This window comes from Dysidea avara, chromosome 9 (assembly GCF_963678975.1).
Source record: "Dysidea avara chromosome 9, odDysAvar1.4, whole genome shotgun sequence".
Taxonomy (NCBI): domain Eukaryota; kingdom Metazoa; phylum Porifera; class Demospongiae; order Dictyoceratida; family Dysideidae; genus Dysidea; species Dysidea avara.
Genome location: NC_089280.1, coordinates 2,318,888 through 2,331,528, shown reverse-complemented (window position 1 = coordinate 2,331,528; position 12,641 = coordinate 2,318,888). Strand labels below are relative to the sequence as shown.

The 12,641-nt window shown below is 39.1% G+C and overlaps 2 protein-coding genes across 16 annotated transcripts; one reads left to right on the top strand and one right to left on the bottom strand.

Moving 5' to 3' along the window:
* LOC136267317 (uncharacterized) lies at nt 1-7,686 on the bottom strand. The gene is made up of 2 exons (XM_066062410.1): nt 7,150-7,686; nt 1-1,516 (listed from the first exon to the last, which is right to left on the bottom strand). The coding sequence occupies exons 1-2, from the start codon at nt 7,600-7,602 to the stop codon at nt 167-169; spliced, it is 1,803 nt and encodes a 600-aa protein (XP_065918482.1). The 5' UTR covers nt 7,603-7,686; the 3' UTR covers nt 1-166.
* On the top strand, nt 7,671-12,176 carry LOC136267319 (uncharacterized). Of its 15 annotated transcripts, none has more exons than XR_010706627.1 (11): nt 7,671-7,740; nt 7,953-8,213; nt 8,384-8,461; nt 8,536-8,593; nt 8,644-9,360; nt 9,406-9,469; nt 10,009-10,092; nt 10,934-11,255; nt 11,311-11,358; nt 11,411-11,812; nt 11,858-12,176. XR_010706627.1 is itself a non-coding variant. In XM_066062415.1 (11 exons), exons 7-11 carry the CDS (start codon nt 9,422-9,424, stop codon nt 11,924-11,926), a joined length of 414 nt encoding a protein of 137 aa, XP_065918487.1. In that variant the 5' UTR covers nt 7,671-7,740; nt 7,953-8,077; nt 8,150-8,213; nt 8,384-8,461; nt 8,536-8,593; nt 8,644-9,360; nt 9,406-9,421; the 3' UTR covers nt 11,927-12,176. The 15 variants fall into 15 exon arrangements, 10 of the variants coding, with proteins under 10 accessions (XP_065918487.1, XP_065918491.1, XP_065918490.1 ...); XM_066062415.1 differs by lacking the exon at nt 10,009-10,092 and having other exon boundaries at nt 7,953-8,077; nt 8,150-8,213; nt 11,163-11,255; nt 11,657-11,812; XM_066062419.1 differs by lacking the exon at nt 10,009-10,092 and having other exon boundaries at nt 8,644-8,693; nt 9,197-9,360; nt 11,163-11,255; nt 11,657-11,812.
* Nucleotides 12,177-12,641: the final 465 nt, after the last annotated feature.

Sequence of the window (12,641 nt, the reverse complement as noted above, 5' to 3'; positions counted from 1 at the left end):
TATGTGTACATGTCAAAATATCTTTTTTTTTCCAATACAATAATCATAGCTATTCAAAATCACAGAGTGCATTGTATCAAAACTCAAAACCAGCTGTGCAGCATAAACACTCACAAATCAACCCTGAAACATAATAATACATAACAAATAAAACACAATTAACACTTCAAATATTCTCCAGAGGGTTACAGTAGATCTTTGGTGGTTTGTACTCCACTACACTCTCCACAGCATGAGCAACACGAAGGATCACATGCTCCTCCCACCAACGACCCATCACTTGTAAACCAATAGGAAGATCATCTTCATCATAACCAACTGGAACCACCACCCCAGGTATACCAGTAAAGTTAGCTAGGGCAGAAAACTTCATCAGTGTACCAGTGGTAGTAAGATCACTTTGTCCACACTTCACAGCATCTGCTGGTATTTTGGGGGCGACCATACCAGTTGCAGGGGTAACAATGCAATCAACTTTCTGGAATATGTTCTTGAGGATATCAATTGACCTGGTACGTTGTTTTAGTGCTGTAAAATATTGTGTACCTGTAGTGGCATAACCTCCTGCGGCAGCTCCCACTGTCTCTGGGTTGTAGTCACTAAAATGTTCATCAAAGTCAACTGCCATACTTGCACATAGCTCCGATGCAATTGATATGAAATGACCAACGCGTACTTCCTCCAATTCTGGTATCTTAATCTGTACAATGGTAGCTCCAAGTGACTCTAATGATTTCAAGGCATTCTTGCATGCCAGCACAATGGAGGTCTCAGCATCCTCAAACCATTCATTGTATACACCAATGGTGATCCCATCCAACAACAAATTGGACACACTACTAAGGGATGGTGTGGGTTGTTGTAAACCAACAGGACATTTCTCATCACGACCAGCAATAACACTGTACAATATGGCAGTATCAGCAACTGTAGAGCACATTGGTCCCACATGGGTAACGGTAAATGCTGTAGGGATACCTCCATAAGAACTAACTCTAGCAAACGTTGGCTTCAACCCCACTATACCACACAAAGCTGATGGGATACGTATGGACCCACCTCCATCACAGCCAATAGATATGGGACAGAAACCAGCAGCTACTGCAATGGCTGAACCTGTGGAGCTCCCTCCAGCATAGTGGTCAGTGTTGTAAGGATTATGTGACATTCCTCTATTAGGGTTGGACCCCAAAGTACCAAAGCCCATCTCTTGCATACTAGTCACTCCTAATACAATAGCTCCAGCCTCCTTCAGTCTTAGTGAGATGGTGGACTCTCCAATACCCTCCCCTGCAGGTGACACAAACGTACAACCATTGCAAGTAACATATGGTTCCACATTGAGTTGTTCTTTAATCACAACTGGTACCCCATCAAGAGCAGAAAGGGGCTTTCCCTCCTGCCATCGTTTAGTAGAGGATGAAGCCATCTTCATAACACTTTGTTGATCAAGTTGGGAAATAGACTTGAGGATGGGATCAAACTTCTCCACACAATTCATAGTAGCAGTAACCACCTGATAGAATAGATAGGTAGAATCACTAATGAACACACGCACATGCACACGCACACACACACGCGATAGTACTGTAATGACTGGAAATGTCATTGTCTGCCTGACCCTTACCTCTAATAGACCACTATGTTATGATGGGTTTATTATCATTGTGCAAAACAATGACTTGGATTGGTCGGTAAAGAAAGCTATGCAGTGGTCCCCTCATTATCCAAACTCATTGGGCCCTAGGTGTGTTTGAATAATGGAAAGTTAGGATAAATGAGGCTCATACATTTATACACAGACCTCAGTTAAAATACTCTAATAGAACATACACTTCCATAGTTTGGATAACAGAATTGATGGCCAGAAAATGGTGCAAAGTTCTGATCAATCGGCAAGGTGTTAAATCTAGGTCAGGTTGAATCTAGCTGGTGTTTTGAAGTAGGGTTCCAGTGAAAAAGGTAGCTATTACAAAGTTGGGAAATCCTTACTTTTAAATTAATAAGTTTTATTTAGTGCACTACTTTGTTAGGCTACTATGTTATACTGTGTGGCTGTGACATAGCTGCAATGCAATCATTTTACATTATAATATTTTTGAGGAAGAAAATTGGTGCTGATTTTGAGGTTTTAACAGTTAACAGCAAAAAAATTATACTTGAAATATTTAGACCTCTATATACATTTTAGGAATGTTTGCAAATTTGTAGGGGGAAAAAAACTATCAACATTTTTCAACCTCAAAAATATTGCCCCTCAAAACATTTAGGCTACTGTCTACAGTATAATTGTAGCAACAGGTATCGATCCCTCTTACAGTAATGTGATGTCTAGGCATCTGATAGGTATAGGGTAGGCCAATTAGCACATATTTGTCTTTCTGGGTTTGTCCTGTGTTCTATTAGAACATGTTTTCTAGTCTGGCGCTGCCGACCCTATTTAGGTGCTTATAAGTGCCCCGAAAAATAGGGTCTGGTCTGTCTAGCATTCAGGACTTGTGCTTAGGATGCATAATTGCACTGCAGCTCACGTTAACAACCATAGTAAGAGATCACAAATAGCAAGGAATCCAATCCCGACAGTGATGCTTTAGGGATTTCAATCAGTTACTTTATATGAGCAGTTGATGTTTAGGCTGTGGAGGCTATATTAGTACTTTCCGACGGAAGGCGTCTATTACACATGAATGTTAAATGGAAAATCATCCCTGGTTTATTTACCCTGACCCAAAAAGAACTCACGCAACTTTCGTTTTGTGACTTTCATCCCAGTATTTACTCACGTTGTCTGGTCACAATGCATTTAATTAGCAATACTGCTATTTGATTGGACGCACCAGTTTTCAGTAATGGTAGCACAAGTCCTTGATTCTAGACAGACAAGATCCTATTTTTGGGTGGTTATAGGCGTGGTCAGCGACGTCAGACTACATGTTTTCATGACTTCAGTTTGTCTTTAAATTTCCTGCTTACTGGTGCTAGAAATTGTGTACCTGTGTGCTGAATCAATCCTTGCTTGCTATATAGAATGTGCTGACCTTCAATAAATGTGTACAAATTCATTACTTTTCGCTTTCGGTAAATTAAATATTTAAAACCATATATGCTACATTTATAGACCATCTAAAATAATATTAGGGTTGAACGATCATGAAATATGAGTACTCTCTAGAGTTAATGATCAAATACTCACTAATACTAACTAGTTGTAGACATACCTACATTACATGTTTATACTAGCCCTTAAGCAGTTTAGTTACAACTTTTTCAAGTAACAGTAATGACACACGTACTGTATCATACAGTACAGTAGTGCAGTACTGTATAGTAGTGGTCCCAACAACAAAATGACACACTCCTCCACCATCATAGAAAGATTTTATGCAACAAAAATCCTATTTGCAGAAGAGTCTCAGTGTTACTAATTCCAGATGAAGTATTAAAAACAATAATTGAAACTATATGAATACTGAATAAAAGAAACTACCCACGTCTGACTGCATGGCTCCTATGGTGCCACAATAACAAGCTCGCTAGTGGCATGTGCCTTTTGGGGTTCCGATGAGTGTGTGCCCTTTGTGCCTTCCCTTCCCTTTTATCTTCAATCATGCTAGTTGTCATCTGCTTCATCCACAATGAAACCACATCAAGATATTACTTTTCTGTGACAACAATTTCCATATTTAGATGCTGCAAAATTATTTATAGTGCTAGTGTTGCTATAAGTATATGTTAAAGTATAGCACAAGCAAGGCTATGCTTTAAATGATTTATGGAACTTTCTAGTCGTGTAGCATACACTAGGACTCGTAATTAACAAGCGTTGCACGAACTATTAGCAGCCTGAATGCACACAAACTAGTTTAATAAAGTAACTCACGCGTATTTCACCATAGTTTGGCATAGTAGACGTTCATTGCATCTTTTGGCAGGTTTTACTCGCAACCCACAATCGATTCTATTGCGATTCACATGGTGAAGTATTTCCGTGATATCTCCAGGACTTGTCCGTTTACATTAACAAACGTAACAGCAACGTTACCTTCTCCCACCCATCATCGAAGCATTTAGGTATGTTTATAAAAGCAATCCAGTGGTGAAACTCGTATTGGCTGGGGTGATTGATCACTCAGCGTGGCGAGGCTATCAGCCTTCACTGGCTTGGGTGATTAGTCATACTGGCGTGAGCCCCGTAGGCTATTAGCCTACACTAAGGCACGTGGGCAACTGTGCTTTATTGCCCACAAAGAGTGCTTTATTGCATCGCAAAGAGTGCTTTATTCGCTCAATAAAGCACTCTTTGCGGTGCAATAAAGCACTCTTTGTGGTCGATGAAGCAGTTGGCCGGCTGAGAGTGTACTTTATGAAATTTAAAGTACACTTTTTCCTTTGATCTTGCCCATGCAAAGTTCTATAAGACATGTTATTAGCTAATAGACACTGTACCTGCAATATAGGCTTGATCATGTCCCTATATGATCTAGCAGCACCAACAATGATTGAGCAATGTACATACCCCTAATGATCTAGGGGTACTTATTGTAATAGACCACACCTTTTACTGGTAGCCTTTTACTGGTAGTATGGTGAAAAGGAGGTATGGAAAGACCACATCCCTTAAAAATACTGCATAGGCAAGTCATCTGAGACACACTCAAGATACTCTAACAAAGCAGTCACCCTAATATAACAGCCACATTATTAAAACAGTAGGGATCCACCAGTGAAACAAGATATGTGACCCAGTCTGGGAAAACCGGGCTTATCGCCTATTTAAAAGTATCGAGAAACGCCGGTTTTAAGTATTTAGTGTGTTGTAGCTCGCCAATGGTTGAAGCTATGTGTACCAAATTTTCACACGTTTTACACCAATTCCTTGCCTTCCAGAGCATCCGCTGTGCAAGTAGCCAACAACTAAGTTTCCCGCCATTTTAGATAGTTTTTAAACCGAGGTTGACTGTATCAGGCGAGCTGCAAGTTGGGTGGGAGGCGGGGGCCCTGGGAGGTGGGCAAGGTAGTGTTCAAAAATTGAAAAGGAAGGCCAAGGAATGAATTAGGCCAAGGTTTGGGTCATTGAGGTATCAAAACTGGCTAAAATGAAAGAAAATTCACAGCAAAGGTACTTATTCAACACCACAGAGCTGTACAGCCACATACAGTCATCCCCAGACTGACCAGAGCTCCATTAAGGCCCCACACCACATGTACGGATCGCCACTGGGCTTGGGAAAAGCAGCCAGCAAAACCAGACCACTCAAGTCTAGCTGATTTTGATTGTGGAATTAGATAATTTATTCATGTAGCTTTGTGTCCTGGGTGAAAAATCGAATCTGCTGACATGGGCAATAAGACCGGTTTTCTCAGACTGGGTCACATATATATAAATGATGGTATTACAACATCACCCAGTAAGAAAATCCCTACTTTGGAACTGAACAAAACAATTATTATGACATGTAATATAATCAGGGGCAGATCCAATAGCTGGTAAGGGGAGGGGCACAAACAGACTAATGGCAGATATTCTTGTCAGTTGTTGCATTTCGAAACATGTTTCGTTATTGATTTTGGCCCTTGCAAATAGGTTGTGAAGTCTTACAAGCTGTTACAAAAGCTATTCAATGGCTTAAACACCAGCAACACATTAGCTAAGTATGCATGAAGGCACTGGGTGACAATTTGAGACAGCTGGTTTGACTTTGTTTTCAGAATAACTTCTTGAGTGATCAATTGATTTTGGCCTGACAAACTTTGGTAAATCATTCTAAAGAAGTATGACTTCTCCAAAACAAGGGGGAGGGGCTAATTTTCCTCAAACACCCCCATCTTGAATCTGCCTTTGGATTTTCCCACAGAGTTATGTTGTAATACCATCATTCACATAATACTATCCTTACTAGTACTCTGATAGAATAATTATTGGTACTTGTTAAGATCATGTGACCCAGCTCACATGATGTATTTATCAATATTAAATGACACCATGAGGAATGTTAACGTTTGATTGCTTGTCAGGAATTTACCAAAAATCTACAAGCTGACTGATCCATTATTGAGTTAAGCTCAGTATAAAAGTATATTAGACAAGTGTAAAACGAGTATTTTGGGTTGCTCTAAGACACAGGACAATTACTGCCCCTAAGGGAGGAATGATTTTTCCTCTCCTCTCCTTTGGGTGGGTGGGGGGGGAGGGGGCAGAAGGTGACTAGGGGTAATGTATCAAGTAATGTGTGCATCGGGATTTGACACAACGCTACTTTACTGAAATCCAGTAGTGTAAATGTTAGCACTTCTCCTAATCCAGTGACCACAGTTGTACATTTAAATACTACAGTGGAAAGTTTTTCAAAATATCCTTTAGTGATTAAACTATGTAACCAATTACCTCAGAACATAACCGACTAAGTTTTGCATGATGTAGAGATTTACTGTATATGTACAAATTTTTGAGGGACGTACTTTTCACGGATTTTGTGGTTGCTTGGCTGTCCACAAAATTTTCATCCTCGAAAATTAACAATTATCAGGTTAGCTTTATGCTTTCTAATACATAATCTCAAGTGATCATCGAAAATAAAACAGCAAAAATCCTGGAATTTGTTAATCCGCAAAAATTACATACCTCGAAAATTTGTATGTGTATGGTATATGATTACACCTGTGCATTATAATCATATCCCGCACAGTACACAATATAACGATAAAGGAAGTGGTCACTGAATCAAAAGTTTTATTTCTCGAACTAACCAATGGTCATTCATCTACTCAAGTATCAAGCAATCTAGTTGTATGATACTCGAGCAGCTTGCCTCGCCTCGAACTCAACAAAACTTACCTTAGTGTAAGACATCCTTAAGCTTAACAAACCCCAAGTTACAACTTTTCTATCTAAAAAAAAACATCACTCTAAGAAGTAACCTGTGTGTACCTACACCTGGTAAGTAAACCAAGGCTGAACCCAACCCTAATGCTGGAGAGGTTGGTAGCACACTGACCTCACACACTGGTGGATCAGAGCTCAAGCCCCTGATGCTTTTTTTCTTTGCTTAAGTAACTTTTTTAGTCAAAGTTTTACTGTCGATTCAATAGTCAATACATTACTGACCTGACTTTCGCTTCAGTAACCACTGCCTAAAAATATGGAATTACCTGTGTTGGAGTAAACTGTCCTGATTGATATCCTTGTGTGTAGTCAGCTATAGTCAGCCGGGGACATGTAGCTGATCTCTTCAACAACTTCTCCACTTCTTCCTCACAGCTACTCTCCTCGATCACAGGTTCGTGATCCACTAAAGGTGCGAATGTCGGTGTCTCTGGTAACCACACCCCATCCAATACAAACATGCCGCTCTTCTTCATCAAATGTGGTACCAACACCTTCCTGCCGAATCTCGTGAATACGAACTTAGTGAAGAACTTGAACAATTGGCCGGCCATTCGTGGCGCACTCAAGTTCTTCAGCTCGTACTTACAATCATCATCAGTTAAACATTTCGCTGGTTTTCTCAGCTGTTTCCCCTTACGATAAGATGATATCGGTTCTCTTGTAAATAACCAGTAGAGTACGACAAGTATGAACACCGGGATGATGAACACGAACATGATTTACACAGACCCTTTTCCACTCGCTTCAAGCCGCCGCCTGTTGACGCACGCCGCGCTACACCGCCCATGCGCCCAGCAGAGTAACGTGAACCACGGTAGTGATTCATAATAAAGAATATATAGGTCTATGAGTTGGTGTGTGTGTGTGTGTGTGTGTGTGTGTTGTGTGTGTGTGTGTGTTGTGTGTGTGTGTTGTGTGTGTGTGTACCTGTCAGTGTGTGTGTGTACCTGTCAGTGTGTCAGCTAGTCCTTACAACTCTGTTATGTGTGTGATTATTTGTGTACTAGTCTGTTCTCTGTGTACATTAGTCTGTCAGTGTGTCAGTCCAGTGTCTGGTTGTTTACAGGTGCAGTTACAGAAGATGCTTGATAAAGAATGTCAGATCAGGAGCACCACAGAGCAGTTTACCCTCCATCAAGACAAGAGGCTAATGAGTGTGCTACTGCCATGCAACAAGCTATCTCTGATCAGGTGATCCATCTGACAACAGCAAGATATGTCCTAGATCATGTGATCATCACTGAGCTCATGTGACCCTTACAGGAAGGTGTTCACTGAGATGTCCACCTCATTAACTGAACTCAACACCATAGCAACCAATATGAAGGTGGGTGCTAAACAAGTTCTAATAATTCTTGCACAATAACAGTTGTATCAATCAATATCTAACTTCTGTTTATCAGTATCATATGGATTATAAGGCATCTTTGTAAAAAAATAGTTGAAAATATTTTTGTATTTTTTCGGCATCACAGTAGAATTCCTTATTGTATTTAGATGTATGGTTACTAAGTGGTTATGACATGACTCGGTGATTCGTTTAGTAGTCACTAGGAGTTCAGCCATCAGTGAGAGGTATTCACTGAACACAATGGTATACCTACCATATATCAACCGTTATATTCCTTCCATCCTTTATGAACAAGAAGTTGACCTGCCAACATTACTTAGTTTGGATAAAGAGGACTTGAAGTGTGTTGGAGTGAAGTAATTATGTTACTATTAATAGACAAAATGTTATATTTATACCTTTATAGGCCTTTTGGTGCAAGGAGATGTCTAGTACAAGCAATGCAACAAGTCACTGGTGAGGCTCCCTCCTTGATAAACAGGATAAACCAGTTCTGACAAGTCCTGGGGTTCACTTGTCAATGACAGAAAAAAACGGGGAGATCAAATAGTTCGTTTGTTATGTGTTATAGTATAACAACTTGGGAAGATGACAAAAATTGTGACACCTTCTATACACCATCTTACTGTATTCACCTACTCATGGAGAATTCAAAATCTTTGTTTCGTGTCTGTAGCATATGTTGTGTGTTTGTTTAGGAACTAAACAAGTTTGATCTTCGTACCTTCACAATCCTTACTAACAAGATAAACTTGTATACTTTTCTTTTAAATCTGTTTTCTCAGGTAGCAACTCAACACCAGTGAGCCATTTATGTCCGTATGTGTGTTGGTCCATCATATGTCTGTGTGTTAGTCTGTCAGCGTGTCAGTCCTTACAACTCTGTTATGTGTGTAATTGTGTTAGTCTGTTATCTGTGTACATTAGTCTGTCACTGTGTCAGTCCAGTGTTCTGCCAGTTACAGGTGCAGTTATAGAAGATGCTTGATAAAGAACGTCAGATCAGGAGCACCACAGAGCAGTTTCTTCTCCAGCTACAGTTATCAAGACAAGAGGCTAACGAGTGTGCTACTGTCATACAACAAGCTATCTCTGATTAGGTGATCCATCTGACAGCAGCAAGGTGTGTCCTAGATCATGTGATCATTGCCTCATGTGATCCCTACAGGAAGGTGTTCACTAAGATGTTCACTTCGTTAAATGAACTCAACACCATAGCAACCAACATGAAGGTGGGGCTATAGACAGGTTCTAATAACTAGTACAATTAAAAATTATTAATTTAAAAATGAAGTATGTATCAACAATATATGAATGATGGTAGCTATTATGACATACGTAGCTATGTGGGAAATCCCTACATTGGCATGTTACCAATGTAGAGATTTTCCCATAACTCATGTTTCTTGTTTTACTGCTTGTGATTGCTGGGACCCTGCTTCATTTTAACTTAACAATTTTCAATTATACTAATTTGTTTGTTATGTTAGTACATGTGTGGCTATGACTCTTTTGTTAGAGTATCTCAAGGGGTGTGGTTTACCATGTCTACTTTTCTATAGAAAACCACAGCTGATTGTAGCTAGATCATGGTCACAGCATGTTCTGATCATTAAGATGTGGTCAGACCAGTGATCATTTTGTAATTGCAGCTAAATGTACTGTATCTACTCCAACAATAGTAGCTTAAGCAGTTCACATTGTTTTGTGGTGTCTAAATATAAGGAAAGTGTTGATACAGAAAATTGATGCTGTGGTGATGGTTTTCTAGCAATGGCCATGTAAGGAGGATAAAAGGAAAGGTAAAATGCAGAAGGCGGATACTTGTCGGAACTAGAAAAGGCACATGCCACGAGTGAGTTTGTTATTGTGATCTGAAGTGCATATGAGGCAAGCAGGCTGGCTGGCTTGTCAGACTGATAGTGGGTTTGGTAATGTTTATCTTAATCAGTAACCGGCTATCTGTGAGTTTTGTCTATTATATACTTGATTTGAAGATAGATACAATAAGGCTATTCTGTAAAATAATTTTTGTCATGTAACTATCATGTTTCTATAAATGGGTTTTAATGACAGCATTTTTAGGGGGATTCCTACCAACACAACAGCAGTTAGGCACCGGCCTATTATGCCCAAAATTTTACCTATTATGCTTTTGAGCATTGCTCAAAAATTAAGCCTATTATGCTCAAAATTATGCTTTCAAAATCAAATTATGCTCTAGAACAGACTGTTTTATTAGAGTATATCAGCCTTTCCTGACTGCTCTATTAGAGTAAGTGAATGCTCTATTAGAGTATCTCGATCTTATTTCTGCAAAGTGTGAATAACCAACAAAGAAACGGTTTAATAAGTTATATTACGTGTTTTTAAATATGAAATGCACTAATAATACTATTAGCAGTGAATATTTGCTTTCTTTCAGGCACGCGTATTGCGCATTTAATTAATTTTTCAAACATCGTCCCTATTATGCTGGCATTATGCTTAATGCTTTTGGTCACCTATTATGCTTTAAATTATGCTGGCATAATCGGCCGGTGCCTAACAGCAGTATTAAGCAGAAGTCACACATGTGGTTTAAAATTTCATTTGATTGGTCAACATTTGTTTACTAACTACAAGCGTATATTTGCTACAAGTTCATCTTGTTAGTAAGGTATGAAATCAGAACTTGTTTTGTTTGGTTTCTATAGCAACTTAGGAAGATGTCACATGACACCATGTACTTAGAGGGTTTCCCCACTGGAAATGTATGCAGGATTCTTCCCACACTGGTTGGCATTGGTTCACAGTGACTGGTACTTCTAAAAACCGACCAGTAAAATTCTTAAATCAAACCAGTACAATTCTTGCATATATCACTAATACATGTGCAATATACCCTAATATAACACACAATATATCAGTTCATGTTAACTTTAGGCCACCACTCAGGAATTTCTGGGCAGAACCCTGTGTATGTATAAAATTGTCAAGTGCTGTACTCTCTCTATATTGAAGGGTGACCCTTTGGAAGTGAGTTCCAGGATATAGAACTTGAGCTGTTTTTTTTACATTGATCCTGTTACAGCCAACTCTACATTATAAAAGTCTATACAACACACAGAGCAGTAAAAAGGTACTGTAAGGAGTTCATGAAATGTAATTATTGAAAACCTCACTGCTTGAAGGTTCTTAGTTTACTAATTTGTTAAGCTGCTTTATTGTAGTTGTACCCAGTTATACTGATAGTAAAATGTCAGTAACTTTAAGTATATGGAACATAATTGTTTTACTAAGTTATAAACTCTCAGTAAAACATCAGTGAATGCGGGTTTACTGAAAAACTACTAAAATACCAAACAATTAACTGTTCCATATACTGGGGATATACCACTCTAGTAAACTAAGAAACTTCAAGCAGTGCCTGTGACTAGGTTATTCATTCCATCACTGGGCCGACACATCATCATTATGGAGAAGACACTTCACAGGTTGGGTCAGGTCATAAAAGTTTAATGGAGGTACTTAACAAGGTGGAGGGTGGTCACTATCAGATTGCTTGTAGACTAGTATTTGAACTAACACGTCCTGTGAGTGGGTGTGTCTGTGATGTCATTGTATGTCTTCTTTGGTAGAATTACCATGGTAACCTAGTTGTGGATCATACTAACAATGAGCAGGTAGTACAGAGTGGGTGGAGCTGATCATGTGATTAAGTGTGAACAGCAGCCCATAGATACCATGGAACAACAACTAACCACCATTTTGTTGTGATAAAATTTTGTGGTGTAATATATTCAACTATATGATATGTGTACATTCACTTCAGCCACTGCTAAAAGTAGAGAGATGATGTGTTTCCTACGGATGAAACAACACTATTCTTTGCTATGTGTTTGTTTCCAAATTTGTTCTACATGATTATTATTGGATATTTGTACAGCTGATAACTTGTTCTTGTTCATATCAAACTACTCGATAGACAGTTCTTGCATTATTTTAATATGTGCATTCCAGCAGGTGAAATTCATGTTACTGAGTCAGCTACTCTAATAGAGCAGTCAGGAAACTATTTGACATTGTTTAATTAGAGCACTGTTTATTTTATTAAGGCTTTAAGCACAAGTGCTGAAGGGCTGTAGGACACCTGATCCTACAGCCTGTTTAAAGTTGTTACATAAAGTGTGTTTGAAAAGGTGGAGAAAGGAGAAAAAAATCCATGACTGCACCTCAAACCTGTAGCCATCTGATTACCGCTCAAACGCTTACAGGAATCTGTTAGGAGCTCAGGATGTTTTCTCCCTGTCATTTTCATGTATATGACAAGGAGAAGGCAACCTGACCACCTGGATGTTTTCACCTTGTCTTATAATGAGATACTTTATAAATCAGTCAAATTGATAAATTTCTACAGTGGCA

Bases quoted from the DNA above. Each gene is read 5' to 3' on its own strand.
- LOC136267319 (XM_066062415.1), top strand. From the start codon at position 9,422: ATGTTCACTTCGTTAAATGAACTCAACACCATAGCAACCAACATGAAG. The intron at 9,470-11,162 runs GTGGGGCTATAG...TGTTAACTTTAG, and splicing joins CCATAGCAACCAACATGAAG to GCCACCACTCAGGAATTTCT. The intron at 11,256-11,310 runs GTGAGTTCCAGG...ATCCTGTTACAG, and splicing joins TGAAGGGTGACCCTTTGGAA to CCAACTCTACATTATAAAAG.
- LOC136267317 (XM_066062410.1), bottom strand. From the start codon at position 7,602: ATGTTCGTGTTCATCATCCCGGTGTTCATACTTGTCGTACTCTACTGG. The intron at 1,517-7,149 runs GTAATTCCATAT...CTATTCTATCAG, and splicing joins GACAGTTTACTCCAACACAG to GTGGTTACTGCTACTATGAA.